The sequence below is a fragment of the Anas acuta genome, chromosome 3 (assembly GCF_963932015.1).
Source record: "Anas acuta chromosome 3, bAnaAcu1.1, whole genome shotgun sequence".
In the NCBI taxonomy this organism is placed as follows: domain Eukaryota; kingdom Metazoa; phylum Chordata; class Aves; order Anseriformes; family Anatidae; genus Anas; species Anas acuta.
Window position 1 is genome coordinate 70032081 of NC_088981.1, and position 27386 is coordinate 70059466.

General features: G+C 47.6%; 1 protein-coding gene across 6 annotated transcripts; it reads left to right on the forward strand.

The window, feature by feature from the left end:
- Positions 1-1052: 1052 nt before the first annotated feature.
- TRAF3IP2 (TRAF3 interacting protein 2) lies at positions 1053-26099 on the forward strand. Of its 6 annotated transcripts, XR_011095128.1 has the most exons (12): positions 1053-1204; positions 2371-2538; positions 9646-9724; positions 9961-10698; positions 13788-13977; positions 16154-16329; positions 17395-17483; positions 18924-18992; positions 21060-21176; positions 22082-22170; positions 22270-22344; positions 25493-25557. XR_011095128.1 is itself a non-coding variant. In XM_068677691.1 (11 exons), the coding sequence occupies exons 3-11, from the start codon at positions 9709-9711 to the stop codon at positions 25637-25639; spliced, it is 1617 nt and encodes a 538-aa protein (XP_068533792.1). In that variant the 5' UTR covers positions 1053-1204; positions 2371-2538; positions 9646-9708; the 3' UTR covers positions 25640-26099. The 6 variants fall into 6 exon arrangements, 5 of the variants coding, with proteins under 5 accessions (XP_068533792.1, XP_068533794.1, XP_068533795.1 ...); XM_068677691.1 differs by lacking the exon at positions 22082-22170 and having other exon boundaries at positions 25493-26099; XM_068677693.1 differs by lacking the exon at positions 22082-22170 and having other exon boundaries at positions 1188-1204; positions 2303-2538; positions 25493-26099.
- The last annotated feature ends 1287 nt before the right edge of the window (positions 26100-27386 follow it).

Sequence of the window (27386 nt, forward strand, 5' to 3'; positions counted from 1 at the left end):
CGTGGCCTTGGACCCCCTTCCCCACCACGGTGTGCAGGATGCAACAGGGCTGTCACAAGGCCAGCAGGCAGCTGGGCTTGGTGCAACTCGTGGCTGGGCCATTCCTCCTCAGGCCAGTCCCATGCCCAGCTTGGGCAGTGCTCCCCAGCAGGGCATGCCCTCAAAAGCGCTCAGCTGCCCCCACCCTGATCCTGCAGCCTGCATGAGAGTGGAATGCAACCTTTATTATCTGAATTTATTTATTTTTCGCAGATCAGTGATTCCTGTTTCAGGCCTGGTGCCAGGAGTGCAATGAGGGGTTGCCACTGTCCCTGGCTGCAGCAGCAGGTGCCACCACTGCAGTGACAGCAGTAGTGAGCCACATCGCCACTGATCCTTTCTGAAGAAAAAACAGGAGGGAGCAAGAGTAGGGCAGCTTTATTACAATTCTCCCATCACTTCTTTCAGGAAGGCACGTTGTGTGTCGTGTCTGCCGCCTGTACCCGTGCTTTTCCTATCCCAGCCATGTCCATTTCCATGGTAACTGAGGGAAAAGCAGGAACAGGCTGCAGGCACTGGGGCCATGTCCCACCCGACACCTCTCCCCGGGAAGCGCCACAGGACTTCAGGTCGTGCCCTGCTGTGAGGCCCCAGTGGGGATGACGAGTGCGTGTCCCCTCTCCATGTCCCGCTGCGGAGGTGGGATGATGAGGGAGGGCTCTGCCAGGAGCATGGCATCAGAGGGCCCCAAGTGTGCCACCGCCACCATGCAGCCCAGCCAGAGAGCCCAGCCCTGCACAAGGGGTGCAGCCAGCAGCACCAGCCCTGCTGCGGCTCTGCCTTCGCTGTTTCTGCCCCTTTAGCACTGGCTGAGCTCTGAAAAAAGGCAGAGTCCTGAAACAAAAGCCACCCTGCTGAAAATAGCGCTTCTGGCAGCAGTCAGGGTGATCACAGTGCAACAGAGCCATACAGGAGAAGCTGTACAATTGAGTGACAACTTCGAGCTGGCTTGAACAGCCCCAGCTCTAACGCCTCTAATGATGCTCATGTGTTAACCGAAAGCAATTTTGGCTTCAGCCCAGTAGCATGACTTAGGATGACCCAAAAGGAAGGCTTGCTGTCCTCGGCGGAGGAGGGCGGGGAAGAAGAGGAGGAAGGGGCCAGGACTATCAGTCAGAGGGCCGGGCTGAGCTCCTGATGGACAGTGGGTTTCTCTGGGAAGAAGGTAAGCCCGTGGGGGCACTCAGGCCATGGGACAACACTGCACTGACGCGGATATAATCGCGTTTAGTGCTCAGCTTGGAGGCACCCGCTGCTCACAGCCATTTTAATTCTTCCCCTGGAAATCTGGCAGTAGTTCTCTGACAAGAGGAAATAAGTATCTGGGTCATGGCTTCACCTCATGGCCATGAATTGGGCTAGTGGGATGGTGTAAGTCTGGAGGGGGGATGCTGGGCACATGGTTCCCTCCTCTGCCCCCCATGCCATGGGAAGGGCGCAGGAGCAAGAAAGAGAGGCACCACCCGAGCTACAGACCTCAGGGGGTGATTGAGGCATCCCTGCGTGTGCAGGCTGGCCGATCAAGCGTTAAGCTGGCGTGTGGTGGCAGCCCGTGGACGCCTGAAGGATGAAGCACTGCGCACGAGTTGCAGCCAAGACAGACTCCTCCTAGGGTTAAACTAAGAAAATGTAGGCTAAAGATCAGGAAGAGCTTCTTGGCAGGGAGGTCTGTGGAGCGGGGAGGTCAGGAAGGCAGTGTAGGCTGGGACACACAGCTGCGTCCAGCGGGAGCAGCAGGGACCGCTGCCACGAAATGGCCGGTGTGGCTCTCAAGAGCCCACCACGCCGTGCTGCGAGCACTGGTCTCACTCGGCTTTCAGGAGCGGTGCGAATGTATAAGGGCTTCAGCATGTATGAACAGAGAGTTTCTGTTCCTTTGAGGCACGGAGGAAAACTTGGAAGTGTCTACAAGTCAAACCTAAAAAAAAAAAAAAAAAAAATCAGATGAGAAATCGTTTTTTTGTTCTTTATATAGTTCTTGCAGTCGTCATGTGATTTTCTTCAGTAGGCTGAATCACAGTTAGTTTAGTGTTTGGGATTGACAGTAAGTAACCGGGGATTTAAAAAAAAAAGGATGACTTTTCCAGTGAGCCACATTGTTTAGGAATCATACTGGGTTTCCCCTACAGTTATTTATCTGTAGGGCTCACGCAGAGGCAGCCTGGCCTCCTGCGAGAGAGGGAGAGAGACGCACGCAGGCATTTGGAGAGAGTTTTTGAGCTTCAAAGCGTCTCTCCTCCGCTGCTGCTTCTCTCCCCCACAGGAGGCTGCAGACGGAGGCTCTCCACTTCTGAGTTGTGATTTGCATGCCTCTTCCACTTCCTGCTACAGAGCCAGTTCTGCAGCTTACCTGGGAGAGGAAGAGAGGCTGTCGTAAAAGGAGGAAAAAAAACGGCCGAGGAGGGAGACCCGGGTGCTCGCAGAGCGAAAGAGCGCGTAGGAGACACTCCAGCCCCTTCCCCTTCCCTGGCCAGCTGAGCGAGCCTCCTCAGCCACAAGGTAAGGAGTGTTAAAGATACTGCGCTTTTCGGTCCCTGCTCGTGATTAGCTGTTGACCCACTTTTGGCTCTCCGTGGGTATTTTTTCCCTCAGATTTCTCTCTTCCCTCCCTTTTTTTTCCCCTCTCTCTCTCATCTAATGATAGACCGAGCTTCACAGATGGTTACAACATGTTTCAGCCATTTCACTGCAGGTTTTTTTTATTTTTTTTTCATAATCAGGAGAGTTTTGGGGTAAACACTGGAAACGGACACGCCTGGTGTTGAAATGTTGTCCTGCGTATTTACATAGCTGCCTGGCAATGCCTGTCAGCCAGGCCTGAGCCCAGTCCCTCCCTGCACGGCTGTACGTGCCCAAGGCGGCTTGTTCAGCGCTGCCACGGGGCTGGGTGCGGGCACGGGGGCCTCTGCCTTGGTCCCCACCGGGCACTGCTGGCCCCAGTGCCAGGGGCAGCGTCGGACAGGTCCTCAGACCTGGTGGGGGAGAGGTCGGTGGAAAGCACGAAGAAAACAGGTTTCTAGACCTGGTGCGCACAGTCCTCCATGGCGTTGGTATGGAAACGGTGGGAGTGAGCCAGCGGTATTTCTTTTTAATTAGGGTAAAATCAGCAGTATAAAAATCACTCTGGTTTCATCCCGTAGCTGTTTGTTTCAGGACGTGGGTTTTGGGGGGCTAACGTTTGCTGGGCAGAGAGAACAGCAGATCTGGGCTTATTGATCCTCCTCCACTGCCAATTACCAAAGGACTGGAACTTCCCAGCCCCTGTAAGCTCCCCACAGGTTCAAGGCCTGGCCTGGATGCTGGAATTGTCCATTTGCGTGGCCATCTCCCTGGCAGCGTGACAGGGAGCACGGAGCTGTGTATGTACCTTCAGGCATGAGCAGCGATGCCCCACAGTGACCAGAGGGTGCTCCAAGCCCCACAGCTCAGGGCTGGCTCTGAGGCATCCCCGAGGCAGGTGCCAGCCCTGGTGCCTCGTAAAAAAGACCTGTTGCTCTGTGAGGAGATCCCAGGTGTGCCCCCACGCAGCCCCCTGCATGCCTGGGCCACTCGCTGTCAGTCACAGCCGTGCCCCCACACTGGGGAGGCCCCTGGGAAATGGCCAGAAGTCCTTTGGTTGGGGTCAAGGAGACAAAAATGTGTTTTAAACACCACTGCAGTGGTCAGTTAAGGTGACAGAGTTGGGTAAGGCCCCCAGTGACACCTGTGGCAAGTTAGGGCTCCTGCTCCCTCACCGATGCCGGTTTTTAAACACTCATTTCTCCTGCAATGCCATCACCTATGTAAGGCAGGCTTTAAGAGCTGCTGCCTGCTCGTCTTTGGCCAGGGGCTGTGCACACTTCAGGGGGGTGATGCTGAGGAGAGGGATGCACGGGGTGCACACGGCGGGGTCAGCGCGCCGGTGAGCACTCGCTGACACTGCCGGCTGTTGGCAAGTGTCTGCTAATTGTGCTGCAGCCTGTGATACCATCAGCATCTGAGGTCAGCTTGCTCTTGCTGAGTGCCAGCAATGTTCTGAAGCATACTATACTATTTATTTTACTTTTTTCCCCCCACCACCTTTTAATCTTTCTAAGAAAAGAAACAAGCATGTGCAGTTATGGTGTTCGTGCCTATGAGTGCCCCTCACCGCCAGCAGTGGCGTTCGAAGTTTGGCAGAGGGTACATGTCCGTGAGGTATACACATTTCTGCACGTTTCACGAAAGCAAACGAGTCAGGGTGAGAAGGGCTCTTATCGCACCAGCTGAGGGACACACGTCAGGTCCCAGAGTCTTCCCCACACCCTCCCACCGCCCACACAACCGGCACCCTTCACGCTGCGGCACAGGGAGAGCGAGTACATCAGCCCGGCGAAACGCCAGAGATTTTCCCTTATTAGGAGCCACTCGGTCCAGCATAACATACAAAGCTATAGGAAACCAGGATTTTGTGGTTCCCAAGGAGATTCGCTCCTCTCAGGGTGGTTCCCCTTACCCAACCCCCCTCAGCTATGCCGAATTCTGCCTCTCAAGAATGGTTACGTGTCGGGATTTTCAGATACACTGGAGATATCCCAGTTTGAGGGTTATTCAGTACCTAGGAAAGTTTTATCAGCATCAGAAATGGGCGGGAAATAATCTCCAGACTGCAAACACATTTTTAAGGTGCCTGAACGTGGATGTCTGAGATCATTGCAGACATTTTCATATTTCACAAACGTGGAAAACTGGCAAGGAGTTCTGCCTATATGTGAGACGCCTGTCTGGATCCTTTTTTAAAGTGTTGTACTTCTAATTTCTTGATACTTATTGTCTGGTGCTCCTTTTACATGCATATCGAAGTCTACGCTCAAAGAAGTGGAAAGACATTAGTGCTGAAAAAGAGGATGTGATGTTTGCCAAGCAGGGAGGCGTGGAAGCATGTTCCCCCGTTTTCCTGGCGCATGTAGGCTTCCATGTCATGGCTGCAGGAAATATGTAAGAGCAGCCGTACAGTCAGCGTGGAAGAGGAATGTTGTTTTCATATTGTTTTTCTGCTCCTTCCAGAAGTTGTAAAAATAAACACTACCTGCCCTAGAGAGTTTAGAGTCTGGGCTCAGAACGTGACACGCTGCCTCGGTCTTCGCTGGGGAAGGTACCCAGGGGAGCCGGGAAGCATCTGTGATGACAGCAACCCAAATTCTTCGTGGAGCAGTGAAACTCTTCAGCTTGGATTTCCTTGTCTGTGTTTATTTAAGTTATAGACCCAAAACAGTTCCCACATTTACACTTGCTCTTCCCAAAAGGATTTGTCCCTGGTTTTTGGAGGAAAGTTTTGCCTAGCGTTTCTGTAGAGGAAGCTGCGCTTGGCACAGTGTGCTGAAGCACTTGCACTGCTGTGACCCCGTCACAACAGCATTTGTTGCAATCTCAGTGATGTGTGCATCCTCACGGCAGCTTGCAAACTCTGCATCCAATTACTCCCATCCTGCAGATGAATATCTGCAGCTCCAGAGAGCTTAAATGATTCAGCCAAAGTACAAGGAATTATATGGAAATGAAGAAATTCCGATCAATCCCCACCCCTTGTGATCTCAGCTTTGCCTTAATCTAAATCCATGCTATTTCAGAAATGTCATGACTGGGGAATAAAAAACCTCTCCCTTGTGAGCTGTGCAACAAGGAAGGTGAGGTTCCTTTTTCATCCCAATATTTTCTTTTTTACTAATATACACAAATGTATCTTTGATCAAAGGGTAAGGATGTTTTCCCCTCTCTGGAAGTGACGGGGAGCGCAGATACACTCGCATTGCAGGTTTTCTCTTCTGTTTCTTCACTGACAGGACTTTCCTAATCAAAAGCAGATCGGTGGTAAGCATGTGTTTTGGGACAGTGCATCCTGACAAGCCAGGGAAGTAGATGGAATGCCTGATGGTTTCGCAACTGGCCACAAGAAAACTGCAAAGATGGGCCCGAACCCAACACTCTTCCTCTCCCCCAGCCGCCCCCTTGCCTCTGCTGGATGTTTCTTAGGGCAGTTTGGCCCTTGCTTCAAACTCGGATGCTCAGGCCTGTCCCCACGGACCTGCAAGGGTTTGTTCCCCTCCGTTTATGCTGTCCCTGCCACTTCCCAGAAGTGGCCATGCCCAGCAGCGTGCAGGTCACAAGGAGGACACAGCAGCAGCGGGGGCAGCCCTCCCTCGGGGCTCTCAGGCTGGAGGAAGAGAATTTCGCTGGGTCTGGGGAGCCTTGCAAAAGATCTGGGACATTTCTTCCTAAAAACTTGGGTCCCTGCCTGTCAGGTTGCTGAGCACCCACCCAGGAATGCTTTTTTGCTGAACAAACACACACCAGAGAACTGCGCGTACGAGGAGAGGAAGGAAAAGAAAGAGAAGGGATGGTTTAAGGAGCTCCCTCAGCATTTCTGAGAGCAGCCCAGGCCTGGCTACTCTGTCCCTTTAGGAAGGGCCCCTTCACTTTAATACAGGCAGGAATATGAGCAAAAGCTCCAGCTGGTTATCAGTAATCTCCTGCATAGTCACCGGTGCAGGGGGTATATTAAATTCTTGAAGCTTCCTGGCAATATCACGATCTGACTTGAGGCTGCAGTGGCTTTGGAAATGAGATTGGGCACAATCTACGTTCTCCGGTGGTCTTAGTGCCAGAAAGGGATCAGGCTGCGGGTTTCTCTGGGTGTTTCAATATGCTGAAGCATTCCTTTACCCTAATTCTTCAACACTGGGGACCTAAGCAAGTTATTTTTCTGTCCACGGCTTTACTATACGTGCAGGATAAATCCTATAGGAAAGTCAAAGGAGACCTAATGAAATCATAGACTGTGAGGCCACGTAAAATACCGGGATAATGGGCTCGGTTTTGTTTTTCCTTTTATTCCAGAAGCTGAGGGTCGTCAGTGGAGCAGAACCAAGGTCCTGACACGCTGCTGTGAGGGGAGGAGTGTTTCTGAATCAGCTGTAACATTTCTGGCAGAGAGGGGATTTCTCCTGGGAATTCCAACCCAAGCACCGCCGCCGGCATTGCCCAAAGCACAGTGGGGTTAACTTGTCCTCAGGGCTCTCTCCACAGACAGAGCTCTGCTGTTGTAACAGCTTCCCTTTCCAAGCCCAGCTGCTGAGAGAGGAGGAGGAGGAGGAAGTCACTTCTCCTCCTCCTTCATGGTGTGCCTGTTTTAACACCAAAGCCCTCGGCCCCGCAGGAGCAGGAGCTGTGCGTGGGCATCAAGGCTCAGCTTTCGATGCTCAGCTGTCCTGCGGCGGGATAATGTTTAAAAAGCTGGAAGTTTTTGCAGGGAAGCACATAGGCAGTAGAATCGGGTCTCTCTTCTGTCTGGGCAAACTGTTTTTACTCAGATATTTGCAGTAGTTTTCATAATGTTTAGCTCATGTAACACAGGAAGGAGATAAGGCAGTCATTTAAATATTTATTTGATTGAGGAGATAAAGAGGCATTTGTCCTTTTAGAGGGCCAAACTAATAGGAAATACGTTTTTTAAACTGTTCTGAAGTAAGCATTGTTTCTGCCGAGTATTAGATTCGCATAGTCTGTGTGTGACCCATTTCACAGCCAGCCAGCGTGAATGATGCTACTGAAAAAGAGGCAAAAAAAACTTTGAAGGTTGTAGCCTCCAAAGGAATTTATTAACTTTTAAATCCCATCGGACAGCTGGTCAGTGAGATTCCCATTGAATTCACTCAGGTTTGGATTGAGTTCTTGGTTTCTCTGTAGAAATGTGCTCTTATTGTGGTGCTAAACTGGCGGCTGCTGAATATAGAGGATCTGAAGGCAAAGTGATTTGGCTGTTTGAGACCACCGAGGAATAACATAGTGTGCCAGGCCTCGTAAACTAGTTTCTGAAAAGCCACGTTTGGGTGTTGGCTAAGGATTACCTCTAATGGTGATAATGTTGTAGAGACAATTATCTCTAATGCTGATATCTGTAATGGTGATGTGCTGTGCTGTCCGTGAGTCGCCGCCCCAGGGAGGCACCCATTTAATCTGTGATCCGAGCAGAGTTCCCAGGCTAACAGTGCCTCGTCACTGCCACGAAGGAGCACACACCTCTGCCACCATCCTGGGCTGATAACGAGAGCTCAAAGTTTCCTCTTTCCCGTCCCATCCGTTACGAATTGGGGAACCCTGACTCAGTGAGCGGGACCGGCGACGGGGACGTGGCGCGGAGGAAAAGTGCTGAGGACCACGGGGAAAGACGGCTGCGTGGTGGTGGTCAGCCAGCTGCCAGGATTTGAAGCCTGGGTTCTCGTGTGGGAATGAGCTGGTTTAGGACAAGACCCTGCCTTCTTGTGCACCGGGGTGCGGCTGTCGGAGCAGCAGCGTGCTAGTAGCCGCTCACGGGGCTTGGCTGCATGGGAAAGTTTGCCAGCGTAATTACTCCGCGGTAATTATCCTACTGTAAGTCTCCCCGTGGACATGCTTATTATAAGATAGGATGTGTATTTGGAATATATGGTAAACCTGCTGGAAAAGTGGGTTTTGTGTTACGCGGAGGAGGAATATTTACACTGCAGCCCAGCAGCAGCAGAGCACAGTTTTTATCCTGCTTCCCAGCAAATGTTACACCAAGAGTCTTCTATGCCAGAGGTATTTTCAGGGGGAAATACATGCCAGTCGACCTGATCAGCATAAGCATGAAGCCTCTCTCTTGTCCTGTAGCACAGGGCACGTTCTTTGCTTTTCCAGAATGGCTGTGGGAGCCAGGATAAGGTGGGGACACTGCCTTGTGCCTCTCCATGAGCCTGTCCAACTCTTTCTAATACTGTGGTTCTCTGAATACATTCCTCATTTGAACTTTCTGTTCAAGCTACTGTGACTGAAGCTGGGCAAAATTCTGCCCCTCCACAGTCCAGCAATGTTTAGGTCCAGCATAAAACTGATGCTCTATGAAACCTGCAGCAAGGATTGTGCTTCTCATCCCAAAGGGTGGTACAGCGAGAGCATGTCAGCCACCCGTCACTGCTGCTCTCATTCTGGAGCAGAGGCATCTGTCATCAAGGATCATTTGGTTGGACCAAATTTACTGACAGCACCCCCAAAAGGAAGGGATGATTCTGGTGTCTGGGGCACAAGCCAATTCCGAAGAAAGGGAGAAAATAATCCAAACAGTAAACAAAGTCTCTAAATTGTCTTATAACTCTCAATAATTTCAAATAACAAGCATGCAATAACAGAATGGGTGAACTGGTTTGATAAAACGAGCAGCAACACCTGGAAGCTAGCTTTGGAACTGAAATCACTCAGCTAGGTGTGCGGTGAAGTTTAGATCCAAGGAATCAGTATGAAGGCATTATTACAAGGTCTGGACTAAAATACTGCAAATGATTGTATTCCCTAGGATATGCCCGAGCATACAAATCCCCAGATTTATACAGCCTGCCTTTCTGTCAGGTGCAGAAATTACCTGTGAGAGACAGTTTGTGTGCTTCTTTTTTCCCCAGTCTCAGCAGGAACAGTGAGTTCCGTAAATCCCATAAAAGTGTCTGTTTTGCGAAATGCAATTTCCAGAACTCTAACCAGTATTTCTTTTCCAGGCTCTGAGATGGAGTTATTTTGGGCTTATTGCCTGTGTGAAACTGCACCATGTTCACCAGAGTCCTCTCTCTTGTTTTCCAGTTTGCTGTAAGATTCTGGCCTTGCAGTCGACTCTCATTTCTGGTGTGACCACAGAACCTGGAAATGGCCTCTGTGTCAGGTTAGTCCAAGTTATAACTCTGCACTAGCCACTGACTAGAGGGTTAACCAGCTAACCCTCTGCTGTCTTGCTTTGCCAAAATTCAGCCAGACCTTTCTTAGTGTTTTCTGCCTGTCTTTTTTAAAGCATGTAAACATGTGGATATAAAGAATGCACATTGCTCTTCAGTACTCCAGCTCACCATCACCGAGTGGTCTGGCTGTCAATCTACAGTGTTTCTTCTTCCACTTTTTCAGGCACTTTTGTGAGTCGAAGCATACCAGTGGAAGTTGATGAATCCATGCCATGGTCTCCATTTCCTGAAGGTGTCTTGGAAGAGGCTTCACAGCCCTCTGGAGAGGATGTGGAGGATGAGGAGCCCCAGAGACAATGTGCTGCTCCTGTGGCTGACCCATCGTGCCCCTGCAGAGCACCAGCATATCACCAGCTGCCCGCAGAGCCAGACAGCAGGCTGTGGTCAAAATACACCGATCCTGATGGAGATGGGCACTCCTGTTCCTCCGGTGAATCAATAGCTGGAGTATTTCACCCCAAGATGCACCTTTTAGCTATGGACAAGTCAGGCGTGCAGCCAAGACCACAGCTTTCAGCTGACACTGGGCACAATTCCAGTAAGTCGGAGCAGAGCTTGTCTGATGCTCCCGAGCACCCGCCGGAGGAGAGCAACAAAGGGAGTTCACGGTCACAGCAGCCCTCGGGAAGCAGACCCGCAGCCGAGCTGGCAACCGTGGACACGGGGTACAACTCCCAGTCGCGAGACGTGATGGGCATCAGGCAGCTGGAGCCCCCCTTGCCGCTCGTCTCCGTGCTGAACCCCCAGGACCTCCCAGGACCGCTGATCTCCAGGGAGTTTTTTGGACCTGAGCCCCAGCAGCACCCCATGTGCCAGCACTTGCCCCATCCCAACGCCTCCCCGGCGGCCCACGGCTGCTTCGGGCACCGCTGCCCGGCAGAGCAGCACCTGCAGAGCCCATGTGAGTAGCACTGCTCACCCCGAGGCAGGTTTTCGGGGGGGCATCAAAGCCATTGTTCCCAAAGCTGCCTATTTTCCTACTGTACTTCCTTTGCAGCGTGCGATTATTAATATTTGTAAGCAATCACTTGCAGCTTACTTTCTGTTTCCAGGTTTTAGGGTTGTGCAGACGGATTCTCTGATGCAGAGCCTCTGAGCCAGAGGGAAAGTTAAAGAGCTCACAGTTGCTCATCAAATAAAGGCTAATGATTTTGCCTAGAAACTAGCCTTTGTCAGTCATGCTGAGCATACACAGCCTTCTCCCTGCTGTTATTTCATATTCTAGTCATTTCCTTCCTCCTTGCATCAGTCAGTCAGCAGCCTCCTATACCGACTTAATTCCTGTTGTTTTCATAGGTTTCCTTGCTCCCACTTGGATCCCCGAGGTTGAGAGTTTCCTGCCAGAATCAGGCTGGGTGCTTACCCTTGATCTCTTTAAACACTATCTGCCAGCGTTATGACCAAACTAATCCGTGTGCTGTATTTCTGTATGAAAAGAGCGTGACATCCATCAACCTCATTTTTTTCTGTTGTCAGCTGAAATGGAAGCTCATTACTCGAAATGGACCCCTCTCAGCTGCTGGTGATCGTATCGCCGAGCGCTGATGTGACCCAGTCAATATGGGTGTTTTGGCTCTCGGAGGCTACGGCGCAGTTTACAGCCTGCTATTAATTAGTATTCCTTTCCAGTCTGCGAGATTCTTATCTGTTATGAAGTGAGCTTTGAACATTCAACAGCAATATCATTGTTTTAATACAATTTATATTACATTAGACACAGGAGACCCCGACCAGTTTGGAGCTGGCTTGGTAATAAAAGGCTGAAGGCCTGTTCTGATAACCCTTTTTTCTTAACCTTCTGTTGACTGCAGAGCATTTACACCACATTTGTTTGGAGTTTTCTCGTTCCAGGGATGTGCTATAATGAGGTTCGCAATAGTCAGAGTGTCAGAGCTGCCGTTTTCACCTCTGGTCCTGGGGCTTTGTAATGGGGAAGGGGCTACAGATGGACTTCCATCAACGACTGGAGCTGAACATTTGCAAAATGTCCCCTGCTTTTCTGCACGTACCTTCTGGTTTCAGCTTAGCTCGAAGCAGATGAAGAGCTGGTTGCACAACACGTCTCACTATTTACCTCCTCCACATGTGGGCATCGTGAGAAACAGGACAGTTACTGAACCAGGCTGTTGTGTATCAAAGCAGGGGCTCTGAAAGGCTTTCTTTAGAAAAATCGCTGAGGTTTCAACCATATCCAGAGGGCAAAAAGAATAAAATAAACTCCGATGGCTGGAGCAGATTTGGTCAGGACCAAGACGCTGGCAACTGCGCGCCTGTTTCTCACATGCCTGGGACGGCATAAATCACCTCCTGACAGCTCCTTGTGTTTCAGATAATTGTTGGGCAGTGGCAGCCCACAACAAAGCCGTGCAGTTCGTGTGTCGCAACTCGCCTCTCCCGGGCACTAGCAACAGCGTGCATCGTGCCCGTAAGCTCTCAGCTGGTCCCGAACACCTGCTATTTGTGACACGACAGCAGAGCTACTTCTGAAGTCAAAGAAATCCTCGTGGCCGTGCTGGGTAACCGAGGAGCACTAGTTCAGATATTGGTAGATGAGAGCTGTTGGTGTGTGAGGGCGCGCGTGCGTCACCAGGCTGTGCTTTGAGCAGCAGTGGTTGCGGCCTCAAAAATACTGCAGCATCAGAGAGAGCCGAGGGAAGCTGGTGAAACCCAGGCTGGGCTCCTCACCTGTAAAATGAACTGAATCTCTCAGAGCCTGGACAGCTTTCCCAAGGCTGGTCATGAGGAATCTATGAGAAGCTCCTAATTACCCTCATTTTTTTTGTTCTGCCAGCCTCCTTCACCCTGTCCTGTTACAAACAGCTAAGAATGGGGTGGGAATATCTCCCAATGCAATCTCAAGAAATAAGATGTTGCCGACTCATGATTCCATCAGAAACCTCTGTAATTGTGGGCTTGGTTTTAAAGTACTGGCTCCTGGAGTTGGATGACTTCCTTAAAGCTTTGTTTTCTTTTTTTTTTTTTCCCTCTTTTTCTTTTTTAAACCTTAGTCCTCATGGCTAATAGGAAAAGGAAAGCATGACACCAAAATAGCTAAAAGGATTTAACAAAAAAACAATCTAGAGGTAAAAAAGAGTGTTTGAGCACTGCAGCTTTCCGAGCCAGCTCATAACACCATAATCATGCAGTGCTAATAAGCCCTGCCAGGCTGGACTTTGATCTGCACACAGCAGCTTGAAAGTGTGCAGAGCTGCTGCCTAATGAAAACTGCAAGCAGAAAGACTGAAAAAAAAAAAAATAGTTTTCCCCATTTGGGAAACAAACAGCTTACATTGCTTTCTCTTTCAATTTATGCCAACAGTTCCACTGTACATTAGTTATTAAACAGCATTACGTGTACCCAGCCAGCAACAGTCAGACTTTTCAGAATTGCTTGAGCAAAATTGTTACTTTGGGTTTCCCCTGCAGCCTCCTGGATGGCAACTGGACCAGCAGCAAGACCTTAAAAGGTCAGCTAGGCAGAAAATTCGTGCAGAGTGAAATAACAAACCGAGAGATTATTTTTTCTCCTTTCATTTACAATAATCACAGTCTGTTTAGCCTTAGTGTTGCAAACTGATTTGTTCCAGGATTTTGCATCTGCTTTCATGAGAATGTTGGGATGATTCATTTGCTCAAGTTATTGCCAAAAAGAAATTAAAAAAATAAAAAACACTGAGGCATGTGAAGTGCAGGGACAAAGCAGCCCCGAGTGTTTAACTGTCAGTTGTCCCAGTAGTGCAGCCCGCAGCAGGGATCTGAACCATGTCATGTGTGAAAGGGAAACGGGAAACCAGACCATAAAATGTTCCTCAATCTCGCTTCTTTCAGACTCGGTTACCTGCAAGTGCTTCCAAAACGCTCGGTTTCCCTAGAAATGAAGGAGGACGTGCCTGGAAAGGAACAAACACAAACTGATACACAAAAAAAAAAAAAAGAAAAAAGTGTTGGCTGAAATGATAGCTGCTGCCTTTTGTTTTCTCACCTTCCCAGATGGCAGAGCTCCTTACCAGCATTTTGCACACACATCGCAGCCGCTTCCTCCTGTCCCTGGACCATGCGTGAGGGTCATCCGCCCGGCCCAGCAGCTCATCCCAAACTGCTCAAACCTCCGTGCTCCCCAGGGTGCTGGAGACCGACCACCCCAGAGGCTGTGCTCCTCCCCTGGTCCTCCTCGGTTCCCGTAAGTACGCCTCCAGGGGCTTGAAGCTCCCCTGATCTCATTCTGTGGGCTTTTAACCGGTAATTCTGAAGCCTTGTAGTGTTAGCGTGCTGCAGGGGTAGATGTGAGTGCTGGGCAGTTTTCTTCATTTGCTATTTTACACGCAGCAGGGACCTGACCTTACCCTGAAGAGTTTCAAAGCCAGTTACCCGATATGTTGTTACAGCACACCCTGAAACTCATGCATTCAGGAAGAAAAACACTTGAAAGTTAGGGATGGGGCTGATGAGCTAAAGAGGGGCTGAAAATATTTCGGGTGAAACTTTAGAGCTCTCCTGCTCGAGTGCAAAGGTCAATTTGGTGACTCGCTGCAGCCTCCAGCTCTATGGTGTACCAGCCCGGGCTGCCTCAATCACTGGCTTTCAGCAATTTCCTTCTTATCTCTTCCGTAGTGCAGAGAAAAATGGAGAAAATCTTCTCTGTCACAGATATATCTCTACCTTGCATTTTGCAGCATTTTCTATGATTTTTCATGTAGTAATAAAGCACATCATGTCTAGCACTTTTCATCTGGGGCTTTTGGACTGTTTTTCAAATATTAATTTACCGTGCCTCCTATCTCCCTCCCATTATAAGTGCATCATTAACAAACGGGAAATATCATCTATGCAAGGCTTTCTCCAGACCCGGCTGCCTGAAGTAAAATTGAAGCTGTAGGGATCACATCTGAAAAGCAGGCTGCTTTTATTTAAGTGACAAAGGAGATTAAAGGTGCTAAACTTACAGGCATCCCTGTTTGAAAATGTCCACTTGCGTGACACGGTCATGGCAGAAAACTAAGCAGGATAAAGCAGGATGGACAACGTGACGTTATGATAAGTCAGTAGCAGAAGCAGAGATAATTGCACATTTTCATTGTATGAAAATGTAGAAACACTGAGGAACAGCAGGTATCCCCTGCATTAATAAAATTTAAAAAGACTGCTAATTTTTGGCATTTATGTTAGACAAGGTGAAGTTTTGGGAAGGTCTGTAACTTAACTACAGGGTTGTTTTTGTGGCCTTTGATGAGGTGTATGTTGTTTTTCTTGGTGCTTCCTTCTGCTAAAAGAAATCCACAATGCCTGCTCTCTGTCTTGTGGCTACGTTGCTGGTGTCTGTGTGCTGATTCCAGGAACGGCAGATATATGTTGGTAATATTTGCCTATAGAGTATTTCGTAACAGAAAACATCTGTACCAAAATGAATAAACCGAATCTTAATGTGACAACAGAAAACATGCTGTGCCCAGACTGTCATCGTTCATTTAAGGAAGGCAAAGAGAAAAAGAGAGTGGGCTTGATTGACTAAATATCACTGCTCTGTGGGGAAAAGCCCTCAGAGAAACCTAACGCTCATCCAGCAGATTCAGCCCAGCAGATTCAAATTACACCTCGTGTAAAAAATCTGTGTAGATTTTCTTTCCTAGTGACTTCAACTGTGAACCCGAAGTAGGGTAGGACAAGAACTGCTGAGCTTCCTGTAGGCACCCCTTTCTCTCTGTTTGTTACAGTAGAGCAGATATTAGACAAGATTGCTGCAGGTCCAGAGCAGAGATTCCTTACATGACAAATCCTTGTTGGATCTGCTGTTGCTGGTTAAATTGAACTTTTTCCCTTTAGAAAAACTTTGAGTTCTATCCAAAACTGGAGATACTCCGAGCTGTACCACAGCTGGAACTGGAGTGCTCTGTATCCCCATTTTCCTGCTCCCCACCTAGCAGCACAGGACATCCTGAAAGCTGTTGTGCCATGAAAATTGGAGCTCTCACAAAGATAATGGGAAGAGGTTGCACAAGTGCCATTCTGCTCTGGTATGTGTGCAACAACATCCATGGCATTTCTTGCTCGGAAATGCTCTTTGCTCTTTTGTTAATTGCAAACTGAGCAGCTTTCAGCTACGAGGTACATTTACTTCCTGTGGCTAATGTTGCTTCTGCAATAAACTATGTCTTGTGGTAGACTGTCACCAAGGTATCAAGAGGGCTCAGATCAAAAGATGCTGTAATAAGTAAGTAGAAATGCCAAGTCAAGCATTTCTACAAGAACTTCTCTTAGGTAATACACAGACAAAGTTCTCAGTTTGTTATTAAAAAGAAAAACCTGAATTTTACCTGAAAAGAAGTATTTTTTAAATCCTCTCTTGCTTTTCTTTGTAGAAACCAGATCTACAACCAGCTACCTCATGGTCAGCTACCCCCCAAGGCATGTGGCCCGGATGAAGCGTGCTGTTGTCCTTCTGACAATTTTCCATCTCCAGCTGCTGTCCCAAGACCTCTGAGTAACCCTGCAGCCAAGGGAACTCTGAGAACCAGCAATTTGCCGGAGGAGTTGCGTAAGTGGTTAGCAAATTTGTTCTGTGCGAGATTTCACAGAGCAGCTTCACAGCCTTAGGTGGGAAAGCTCGGGGGACAGAGTGGGGGTAGCAGCATTAAGACACAAAGGCAAGAAGAAAGGAAAACACTGGATGTCATCACATCTGTAGGGTGTGAGCGTTCGTGTTTGGTGGAATGGAATTATTCCCTTGAATCCCGAAAACATAATTGTCATTAATTGCTTGTTATTTTGTTTACTGAAAATAAATGCCGTTTAGATTGTTTTCATGACTTCTTGCTAAACAGGATGTCCCTTTGAGGCAGGAGGCACTCAGGCTTACAGTAAAAGACTAATAACAAACAAAGCCTTAGGGACAAAGTGTTTCTGCCTGTCCCAAACCAGACAAAAATGTCAAGTCTTGACCTCAGTTTCTCCCTGACCTGGTGAGTGGAGACGACTTTGGGTCAGAAGCCCACGGTGAGGGCCGAGGGCGTCACGAGCACCCACTGAGCTTCTTTCCTTGCCACCAGCCCCTGAAACACTTTCACTCTTCGGCTCTTCTGGGAAAGTCAAGTCTCAGAAAAGCTGGCTTCCTTCTTAATGCCACGCTGGCCAGCCAGTGAGAGATGCCATCGCTAAGGTCCCTCCGCATCTCTCCTGAGGTTTCAGTTTTTCCTTTAGTCTTCATTTTTTCACATGACCTTTCAAAGCCCCACATGACAACTTTCTGGCCTGAAGGACCTAGTTGTGACTGTCCTCAGCTTTCCATCCTGCCCTGCACTGGAGCTTATTGCAGCTGTAAGGGGAGGCTGTGCAGCACCTGTATGGGCTCATCCAGCTCTCAGCTGGGTCAGTGAGGTTTTGGGGAAGTTGCCTGCAGCTGGGGCTAGGTGGTATGAGCTCTGGGTGCTCATACCAACTCACATATGCCAAAGGGATGGGGAAAAAAAAGAAGCTTGGTTTGTAAATTCGTTTGGTAAACAATTTAGAGGCACATATGTGGGCAGAACCCGCAGCACAGCAGAAATGGAGGCCCTTGCACTGTGTATTTTAATGCTTTGCATGTTCATATGGACTCTTTTAGGCAAGGTCTTTATAACCTATTCCGTGGACACAGCGGTGGAGGTCATGAAATTTGTGAACTTCCTGCTTGTAAATGGATTTCAAACTGCTGTAAGTACTCCTTCCGGAGAAAATTACTTTCAATGAGGGAAGAAAAGAGACACATTTTGAAATAAAAAAGAAAGGGGAAAAAAAAAAAGCAGAGGGCATACACGGTGCATTTAAATGCTTTGCTGTTTATCACCATATTTTGTAGAGTAAGGAGGCTACAAATGGAATGAAATGGCCTCGGTTTTAAAAGTTGTAGCTTAAATGATTAGCCATTTCATTTGCCCCTATTTTAACTGAATTTTATACCTTGAATTGTGTTTTAATAATGACCCTGGAAAATTCCATTTAGTGACACCAGATACCAGACAGGCAATAATATGAGTTTCTGTGAGCTATTCCATTAACATTGTCTCGTATTTGGTCTGTAATACCAATATTAAAAAAGGTCAATTTTCACATTCATCCCATCCCAGCTTCTTTTCTGAGAAGGAATTACATCGTTGGTTCTTCAAATGTGAATACCTTTCTGCTAAAAACTGATCTAAAATCAGTGTATTTCACACAGCTTAATGAAACAGTCCATCTCGTGGTTTCATTTGCTTTGTTAGACCTTTGAAAGGAATTCAAAAATCACTGGCTTGAAAAGGCCTGTATCCTACTGTCTAATCCCATAAACCATCCAGATTTTCATTTAACTTCTGGTGAGTTTGCTTCGTCGTAACTACCCCCTCTAAGGGACCCGTCCATAGAGGCTGTAGGATTCAGCATTCGTCAAAATCTTGATTCATATTTCCTTATTTCAAGCCCATATGCTATCTGACCCCTCAACCTTCGCTCTGGCTTCAGTTCAGGAAAGCATTTAAGCAAGTGGCTGTCGTTAAATTGAATGAGACTCAGTGGGGGTTTTGTCCATGCTTATTTATTTTCATGAATCAAAGACTTTTTCCAGAGGCTGAAATTATATTTCTCCCCAGCAGCTCTGTGCTATGACCAATTCATAAGAAAGCTCAGGGCGTCATGGAGGTACAGAGTAGAAGGCTCATTAATAGCACCTTTGCTGGACAGGCAATCCTTGGTGCCTGCTACAGGAAAAAAATACAGCAAAATAGCCCCCAAACAGGGAAACAAATGTGCTCTCTACTTTTAAAAAGAAAAAAAAAAAAAGGAAAGAAAGGCTTGAGAGTGGAGCACAATTCTTCTATCAAAAGCCTGGAGAAGTTAATAATTACTCCATTGGTCACAGTCCCTGAGTGCCAGTTCCTGGGCTCACTGAGTGTGCAGGGAGTGGGTGGTGATGGCTGCGTTCAGCACTGGCAAGTCCTCCACCTCTGCTCGGTCCCAAGTCTGGATTGCTGCAGCCAGTGTCAGTGCCCTGCCTGACTGCCCAGCGCACGCTCTGCAAACTGAATGTGATGGAAAGCTAAAACCTGACACTCAAAATATATCCTTGCAGCCAGAAAGGCGCAAGGCTGCTCACCACCAGCTTTGGTTCTCTTCCAGATTGATATATTCGAGGACACGGTGCGAGGTATTGACATCATAAAGTGGATGGAACGCTACCTAGGTGATGTATGTGAAGGCAATTTAACCTTGTGCACAGCAGCAGTGACCTGAGGAAAATGGCTGAATTATTCTGATAGTCACAGGAGCAGCATCAAAATGCAAGATCCTACTATGCCCTTTCCTGCCCTACTGGCATAGCAGAGGCCTGTGATAGAAAGCACGGCCAAATCTCACTTGCTTCCACTTCTTATGGCCTCAAAACTCTTTAGGAAATGAAGTGCTAATCCTGGCATTCCTGACAAATTCTAGTGCTGGCTGTCAGATTCAGCCTGCAGCTGCCATTGAACAAGTTGTTTCTCTGTCTCATTTTTAAGATTTTTTATGTGCTTTGCCCATGCACGGATATAATTTTATCTGTGCTTCATCCCGGGCTGCACAGTAGTGGCCATCTCACCCACAGCTTCTGTGTTGCCTAAAACATGGAAAGGTTTTTCTGGATAAACCATCCTACGTTTGGTTCCTTTTGGTTCTACATTTGGCTTCCTTTGGTTCTTCCCTTGCTGGGGAGCCACCAGGCCTCTGGCTCACTCCAGTGGCTTGGGAACAGGGTGACAAAGTGGTGGGCTCTCCCCAAACCCGAACAAAGAAGCTCAATCTCCCCAACCCAGCACTACACAAGTTTCCTAAAGGTGATCCAGCAGGACACCTTAGCTCCAGTGCCTGGCAGGCCTGGTGCTACTGCAAGCAGAGCCAGCCTGGGGCTCTGCTGTGGCAGTGCAGTCATGCATTTTGGGGTTTTCGTCAGGCCAAATTAGGCTTGGACTCACCGTGTATAATTGAGGTATGGAAACTAGAAGCCACGGTGAATTTGCTTTTGCCAAGAACATCATTAACACTTAAAATACAAACGGGCAGAACCCCCTAGGGACTCCTGCACAGTCAGTAGGAGAGCCTGATATGTGCAGAGAGCAATTCCCCCCTTCCCCATAAGGATCCTTCTCTGGCTGCCCCCCTGGAGACGTCTGTTTTCCTCTAGTGCCTGTGGAGGCAGTTTCTGACTTCTAAACCTTTACACATGTGAGCAAGAAAGGACTGCTTGGACACAAGCAGGGGGATGTGTGCAATCAGGCATGTCTCTGCAAACCCTCAACATCTGTAAATGCTTACATGCACATCAGGCAGAAGCAAAAGTAATTCTGGAGTATGTTAAGTCAGTGCAAGGGATAATGGTTCTTTACCGTATTTGACCCTGTGGTGGGGCAAATTCCCTTGATATTGCACAGAAGGAAAGAGTTAATTAGGTGCCAGGCTGACTCTCAGCCACATACTTGGAAGCCTTACACGGCCTGATGTGGCGGGGATAAAAGACAGGCCCTAGATAAACAAAAGTAGGAGGCTTTCATCTGCGAACCTCTCCACTGGCCCACCACTAAGAGCAGGGAGATTTCCCAGATGTGAAGGACACCCCCTCTGTGGAAACTTGAGGTCAGTGGGATTAAACAGGTCACGGTGAGACCCAGGCTGTCCCAGAAGGGTAAGGAGCACTGCTTTCAGCCCACAGCAAGGTGGCACAGAGCCACCAGGTACCCCTAAACCTGCTCAGACTGCCCTCCACAGCCCTGCTCTCTGCACAGCCACCTCTCTGTGCACCTCTTGCTAAGGATCAGCACGAAAAGTCCCTGTTTCTGCTGCCAAAAGCCCTAGGTGTAGTTTCCCCAGACAACTGCCTGTAGTGGCTTTGTGTGTAAAGAGCCATAGATGGCTGAAAAGATGCACTTTTCCATAAGCTGTTGGAAAACATTTGGGTCTGAATTTGAGGATAACTTTTCTGTGTATGTACATATGCACTCTGCGCTGATAAAAAAGTAGCTTTTTATTACAGGGATTCCAACCGTAAACTGGAAGCTGCTAATATATCTCCTGACATTTCGATTTTCTATATTATGCGATCTCGAGAAATAAAGAGGACGAGTGTTCGAGTTCTCCTGTGTTTCCTGCCAGAATGAATGAGATCCTCTCTCGTTTGCCAAGAACATAAAGATCACTTAAAACACAAACTGGCAGATTTCCGATCTGCCTCTACCAAACACGCTGCATTTCCCAATTTCATAAAAGTGCTTTTCTCCCTAACAGAAGACGGTGATGATAATCATAGCAATCAGTCCAAAATACAAACAGGATGTGGAAGGGGCTGAATCCCAGCTGGACAGGGATGAACACGGCTTACATACTAAATACATCCACAGGATGGTAAGCAAGGACATGCATTTACTGTTTTACAAAGACTCTGTCTCTTCTCCTCAAAAGACAAATCTGTCTCCAAATGGCAGGTTCTTTGCTTTGTTTTCACTAATCCCCATAGTTAAACACCCCCCTTTGGAATTCATTAATCCTCCCTCTCATCAGCTCCGTATGCTCATTAACATCTGCTAAGAGGTTCAAGAAAGAAAAATCCTATTAAACGTGCTCATCTTTTTCTTCCATATTCTGTATTGTTCTGTGTGTATTTCCTCCCGCACCTTCACAAGCCCACGTTGCTCCATCATCCAGCCCCGAGCACAATCTTATCTAATGCTGCCTGACCTTCCTGGCTAAAACACGAAATTGCAAAGCAAAGGCCAGAGCTGCAAAGGGGACCCTGGGGGCACAGGGTGGCAGGGGGGCAGCGTGGGGCACAGAGACCCATCTCTGCGGTCTGCCACAGGATGGATGTTTGGCCCAGCAGAGCTCACAGGGCCATGAAATTCACCCTTTCTCACCCTATAATGGGTCTGATTGTCCCATTTAATCCTGAAAACTTGTGAGGAGCTGGCACCAAGGGGTGAGCTCCCAGCAGCATTTTGCTCACCTCTCATCCCCTGGGAGACTGTGGCTCATTCAGCCGGTGTCCTGGGGACACGGGGGACAGGCTGAGCCCCAGCTCAGACGTGGAACTGGGACACAGGGCACAGGCTGGGACCTAGCTTGGACACAATTGGTCTCCGGCTGCAAACTTTCACCCCATTGGAGTCTGAACAGGGGCCTTGAGTCAAGCTTCATTGGTTCTAGAGGGATTTCATGGGACTTGCAACTGCAGCTAAAACCACAATGATTTCATGCCACAGAACTAAATGCTTAAGAAATGTTGACGGATCTTTCCTGTATCCTTTCTGTAGTAAAGAAGAATCAGAGTAAGTGGCCAAACAAAACGATACCCAGAGTCCAGCAGCAATAGATCAAATCACTTAACAGAAGAGCAGTTTAAGTAAGCAACCCATGTTTTTATGCATAGGATTCGGATGCATGCAAAGCAAAATGAACATAACCTTCCTCACAATAAACCTGGCAATTTGTTCTGTTCTAGATGCAGATCGAGTTTATACAGCAAGGAAGCATGAACTTCAGATTCATCCCCGTGCTTTTTCCAAATGCCAAAAAGGTAACATACAAACGTATATATTATGACATGAAATATGTATATATTTCTCAGATCATTAGAAGTATTATTTTGATCGCAATGCACCAGAAGAAGTCTTAAAAGCCAAAAGCTTCATTTTTTGATTCTTAATATCCCACTAGTAATATTCCACGCTGTATTTTGCATGAAAAATTTGCAGTTTTATGTACATACAAGTAAAAGCATTTCACCCACAATATAAACCTAAATACATAAATGTGTTTCTGAGGATGAATGTATAACTAAAACTCAGATTGTCTTGAGCATTGAAAGAATTTAAATGCAGAGAGACGATCTATCCAGCAAGCATACTTTTTGTATTAACCCTTTTATAATTTTATCCAGATGTAGTACCGATGAGTGAGATGGGGGAGATTTATGACCGATTTGAAGTGAGGATCTGGAAGAGGGCGGGTTGAGAATATAAAAATAAAGAGGATAATAAATATTAAAGTGCTAGACCATTGCTTGAACTTTGATGGGCCCATCAAAGGCAAACTATAAGGTTTTTTAGGACTTGCAATTTCATCTGCCCTCCTTATTGAAGATTCATTGGAGAATAAGAAACACGTAAGGCAACAGATTCCTTTACCCTTCTTCCTCATGCTGAGAGAATCTCTTGGATTTTTAAAAGATCAGAAATGTTAAATGGCTTCGGTTACAGTGGAGAAAAGGCATTCTGCCCCAAACTTGTAATGGATATATTGTGTTTTTTGTGTTCAGTTTTCCTTGCTAAATGGTGCGTGGCACTGCTGTTACCCCTAGGTACAGCTTCATTTTGGAGGAGGGTGGCCAGATTCTTTATATTTATTTGGGTGCCCAGAGTTTGGATCCTAAGTCAGCATTTCAACAATGTTATCACTGACTGTAGGGCTGTGAAATCCCACAGCACTTGTGGATTTTAGTGTGATGAAGTTCTTTATTTAGGCCCTGGCTTAGTGTAAGCTCGTAATTTTGAAAACATGTTCCTGGGTTTGTAAAATATGTGGGATTCTTTGGACTGAGCATTACCTCTGGTATTTCATGTCACTCGGCTTCCTTCCTGACTGATTGCGGTCTGTTACTTGCATTAAGTGTGAAAAGCTTGGAGACAGCCCCGCTGGGAATTGGGCGGACCAAAGCAGCAAACTGTTCGGGGTTTTCGGCTGGTCTTTGCAGCTCGGTGTGAGGGCAAAGGGCAGGGCTGCTCCTAATTTCGGGGGCTCCTCGAGTGGCTGCTATGCGAGCAGACCCTACAGCTCGCAGCCATGTGGCGCGCGTGACGTGAGGGGCTGCAGAGACAATTGGCACAGCAGGCACTACAGCCTTCTCTGGGCCTCAAGGCAAACACGAGAACAATAAACTCACGTTAAATTTGGCTGAACTTTATGGATCAGAAGACACACAGCATATAGCAGCAGCTCTCGGACAGTGAACGAGGAATTTCCAGGGCTGGTTTATTCAGCTGCTCTTATCAAAGCATCAGGCTCCAGGCAGCCTTCCTGCCAATCACTCCACAGTCCACACCACCCTCCAGTTATTCCAGGGCTGCCTTTCTCACCCAAATTATGCAGATCAGCATTTTCTAGTGATGTTAAGGTTCTCTCTCTTCGTTCACGCATTTCTTTGGTACATCATTTACCTTCATCGAACGAGTGTAGAGGAGGTTAGGTACCAGAGCTTGTAAAACTGGCACGTATTCTGGGGCTGAAATATGCCATGTATATATACAGTAAGATGATTTTGGCAGGCAAAATACTTCATTTGTCTTTTATATACTTTTAAATACTACATTTTGTCTTTTTTACACCGGACTTTTCTCTCTGTGTGTAAGTCCTGCTGTACCTGACACTGGAAAAGAGCAGGGAAGCAAGGTTTGGGAGGCGTCACTTGGGGACGTGGATACTAGATGAGTTGCTCTCATCTGAAGTACATCATGAGGCACTGCTGGTATGTGAAAGCTAGCTGACCTCCAAGGGGAACAGATCGGTGCGATCCAAAGAACGTTCATCGGGAAATTGAATAATGAGGGGAAAAAACATGACACCGAGTTAAGGTGGAACTGGCCTTTCCAGCTTCCCATCGTACACTAATAAAGGAAATCTGGGTCCTGCTGGTTCAAGGCTTGCATCAAGCCAATCAACTAAAATCTTACCTTCCCGATTTGGTCACCTGATGACAGAGCATTTAGCTGTGATTGCCCCGGGATGTTTGCTGCCTCTCCCTGGCTGGGGTTTACAGGCAGAGCAGGGAGGTCGTGAGCAGGGTTTGTGCCACGACGGGCAGGACAGCTCAAACCAGGCTCTGCCCTAAACACATGGCCCTGCTCTCTGCACTCTGCCCTATTCCTATTCCTCTGATCCATCCCGCGCACCTCCCTCATGTTAAAATCACTGCCAGGGCTGGTTAGCATGCAGGTAACTTCATTCAGGAGGGGTATTAAATGCAATCGGCCGCAGGACCAGCTCTGGAAGAAAGGCACAGAGCCTGTCTCTGGGCATAGCGTGCCTCTGTCCTCATATCCCCACTTGTCAGTTTCTTACCTACTATCCATTTCTCACACTAATTTCCATCTTTTCAGGCTTAACTAATGATTTCCCATGTGGGCTTACATCAAATGCTTTGCTGAAGTCCAGACAGAGCAGGTCTGCTGCATTTCCTTCCTCCAAAAAATGGAGTTTCTTATCAAAGACAGCTAGAGGGCTCGTTTGGTAAACCTCTGTGTTTGAACACGTTGTGTGGGTCCTTCAGCAGCTACTAAGGGGGAAACATCATGGGTTGCAGCCTTCCCCTGGTAGGGGCTTAAATGTCTCCCTTGTCTCCTCAGTGTTTATTTTCCCAAGCCTTTAGACGCCTATCACTGAGCTCAGAATCCCTTTGAAACGTGGTGAAATTAGCCAACATGATGGCAGAACAGAAAGAGAGACAGGCAAGCTGTGAGATCATTCGAAGTTCATTTATTTAGGAACCCAAATACGATTTTGGAGCCAAATTAAAATTTCTTGTTGTTACGGGAAGTGTCTAGAACAGACAAAATGAAATCTTGCTTGGCAGAGTCTAATGAAATCTGCGAGGTTCTGGTACAGATTCAGGAGGATTTATAGGATTTCACTCTTTTTTTTTTTCTTGTTTTGTTTTTTTTTTTTTTCAGGAACACGTGCCTACCTGGCTGCAGAACACTCACATTTACAACTGGCCGAAGAATAAGAAGAACATCCTTCTGCGGCTGCTGAGAGAGGAGGAGTACGTTGCTCCCCCAATAGGGCCTTTACCGACGCTCCAGGTTGTGCCGCTATGAACATTATCACTTAAAGTGCACAAGAAGCTTTGTTGTTAAAGAGTTGCTTTTGGCGGGGAGCCAGCCTTCTTCCAGATGGCTCTTTTTGATGACAGAAGACACTCTTTCTGCTCAAGGAATTGGCTGTCTCGGGTAACTCAGGCTCAGCTTGTTCCCCACCATGTTAAACATCTATTTCTGAAGCTGATGGGGCAGAACTCTTTTCTCCTAGGTTTTTTAATAAGCTGCAAATGGAAAGAATGTCCGGCTTTATTTTAACATCTGTTTTGAACATATTCCTTTATTAGTCAATATAGCAAACAAATACCAGAAATAATGTTGCAATAAGTGTAAAATGAAAATTACACCCTCCTTTGTGCTCAGGGTTTCTTTACAGACATTCCTGCCGTGTACAGCATTAACATACAGTCACTTTGTACATGCACTATTAAATACAGTTGCCTTTTGGAAGGCTACCTTACGCGTTGCGTCAGTTTTTCTCATTGCCGGGAACAACAAGGAGTGGGAAGGGTTGAGTAACGCAAGTTTTTCTCAGACTGCCTTGCATAAAGACACTGGCTTCAATTAGAGGCTTCCTGGATCTGCAGTCTCTGGAGCTCCGCTTCCTTACAGCACGGCCTCTAACACCTTGGGCATGTCACAGCAGCAGCCCGCAAAGGGACAGCGAAGTGCAACGCTACGTGTGCAGGCAGTGCCCTGGAGTGCTGCCGGACGGTTACAGTGGGCCTTCAGCTTCACGGCTGCTCCTCACCCCTTGTTTAAAACAGCATGTCAGAGAGGGATTGCCAGCTGGAAACCAGGGACTGTTAGGAGAAATAACACCGACTCCTACAACGTGCAGGCAGTATGGAATAATAAAATAATCAAAGACGTTGGAGAGCCACGGGGTGTTGGCAACCGGGACGGCTCAACATCATCACATCTGCTAAAACCTGAGCGTGTTTTTGCAGAGAACATAAGCATTACTTCAGTAAGGCTTCTTTATTTCAGTGCTTTAACCTTTGCTGAGATAACAGTGCGCCCCGTTGGCTTGAAATTCTGCAGCCGTCATCTTTCGAGCAGTCCCAAGAACAACCTGCTCTGGTGCGGAGCACTTCACGCCTTCCCACTACAGGCTCTTTCCAAGATCCCCTTTATTATTTGTTACGAAGTGACCCAAATACAGCTTCACAAAAAAGCAAGCATGTTTAGCAGTCTGAAAAGTAAATTAACCAGAAGTTGATGCTCCTGTTACATTGCCCGAGTTATTTAATTAGCTTTCCATGAAAGCCGTGCCTGTGTGGTGTGTTGATAGAGGACGTGCTTCGTGCTGCTGACAAGAAACAATTAAAGAACCACCTTGCAGCTATACTCGGGACAGATTTTCCTTTATCAGGCATTTGCATACAGAGTCACAGCTGCCTGAGAGCACTAAGAGAAGGGTGTATCCAGCGTTGTCAAATCTTATAACTTTGAATGTGGTATTTGCTATGTTTCTGCCCAGTTCCTAGAGGGAAGCTCAGCAACTGAAAGAGGCCAACACCTGCCGTGCTGGCAGTCCCCAGGCAAGGCACGATGCTGTTACGCAGTGGCACTTCTTGCCGAATTCTTTGGGGGTAGGAGCAGCATTTTCCATATGATAAAATGAAAAACTAAGCTCCTAATTAGGAGAATGATTTTCTAGTATACGGTCACAAGACCAAAATCATGACAGAAATCCTTCTTAAAAGGTCAATGAAGTGAAGAAAAAGGGGGGGAAGGGAAAGAG

Excerpts from the sequence above, each read along its gene's own strand:
- TRAF3IP2 (XM_068677691.1), top strand. Across the intron at positions 10,699-13,787 it reads GCAGCACCTGCAGAGCCCAT|ATGGCAGAGCTCCTTACCAG; the intron begins GTGAGTAGCACT and ends TCACCTTCCCAG. Across the intron at positions 18,993-21,059 it reads TGGAACGCTACCTAGGTGAT|AAGACGGTGATGATAATCAT; the intron begins GTATGTGAAGGC and ends TCTCCCTAACAG.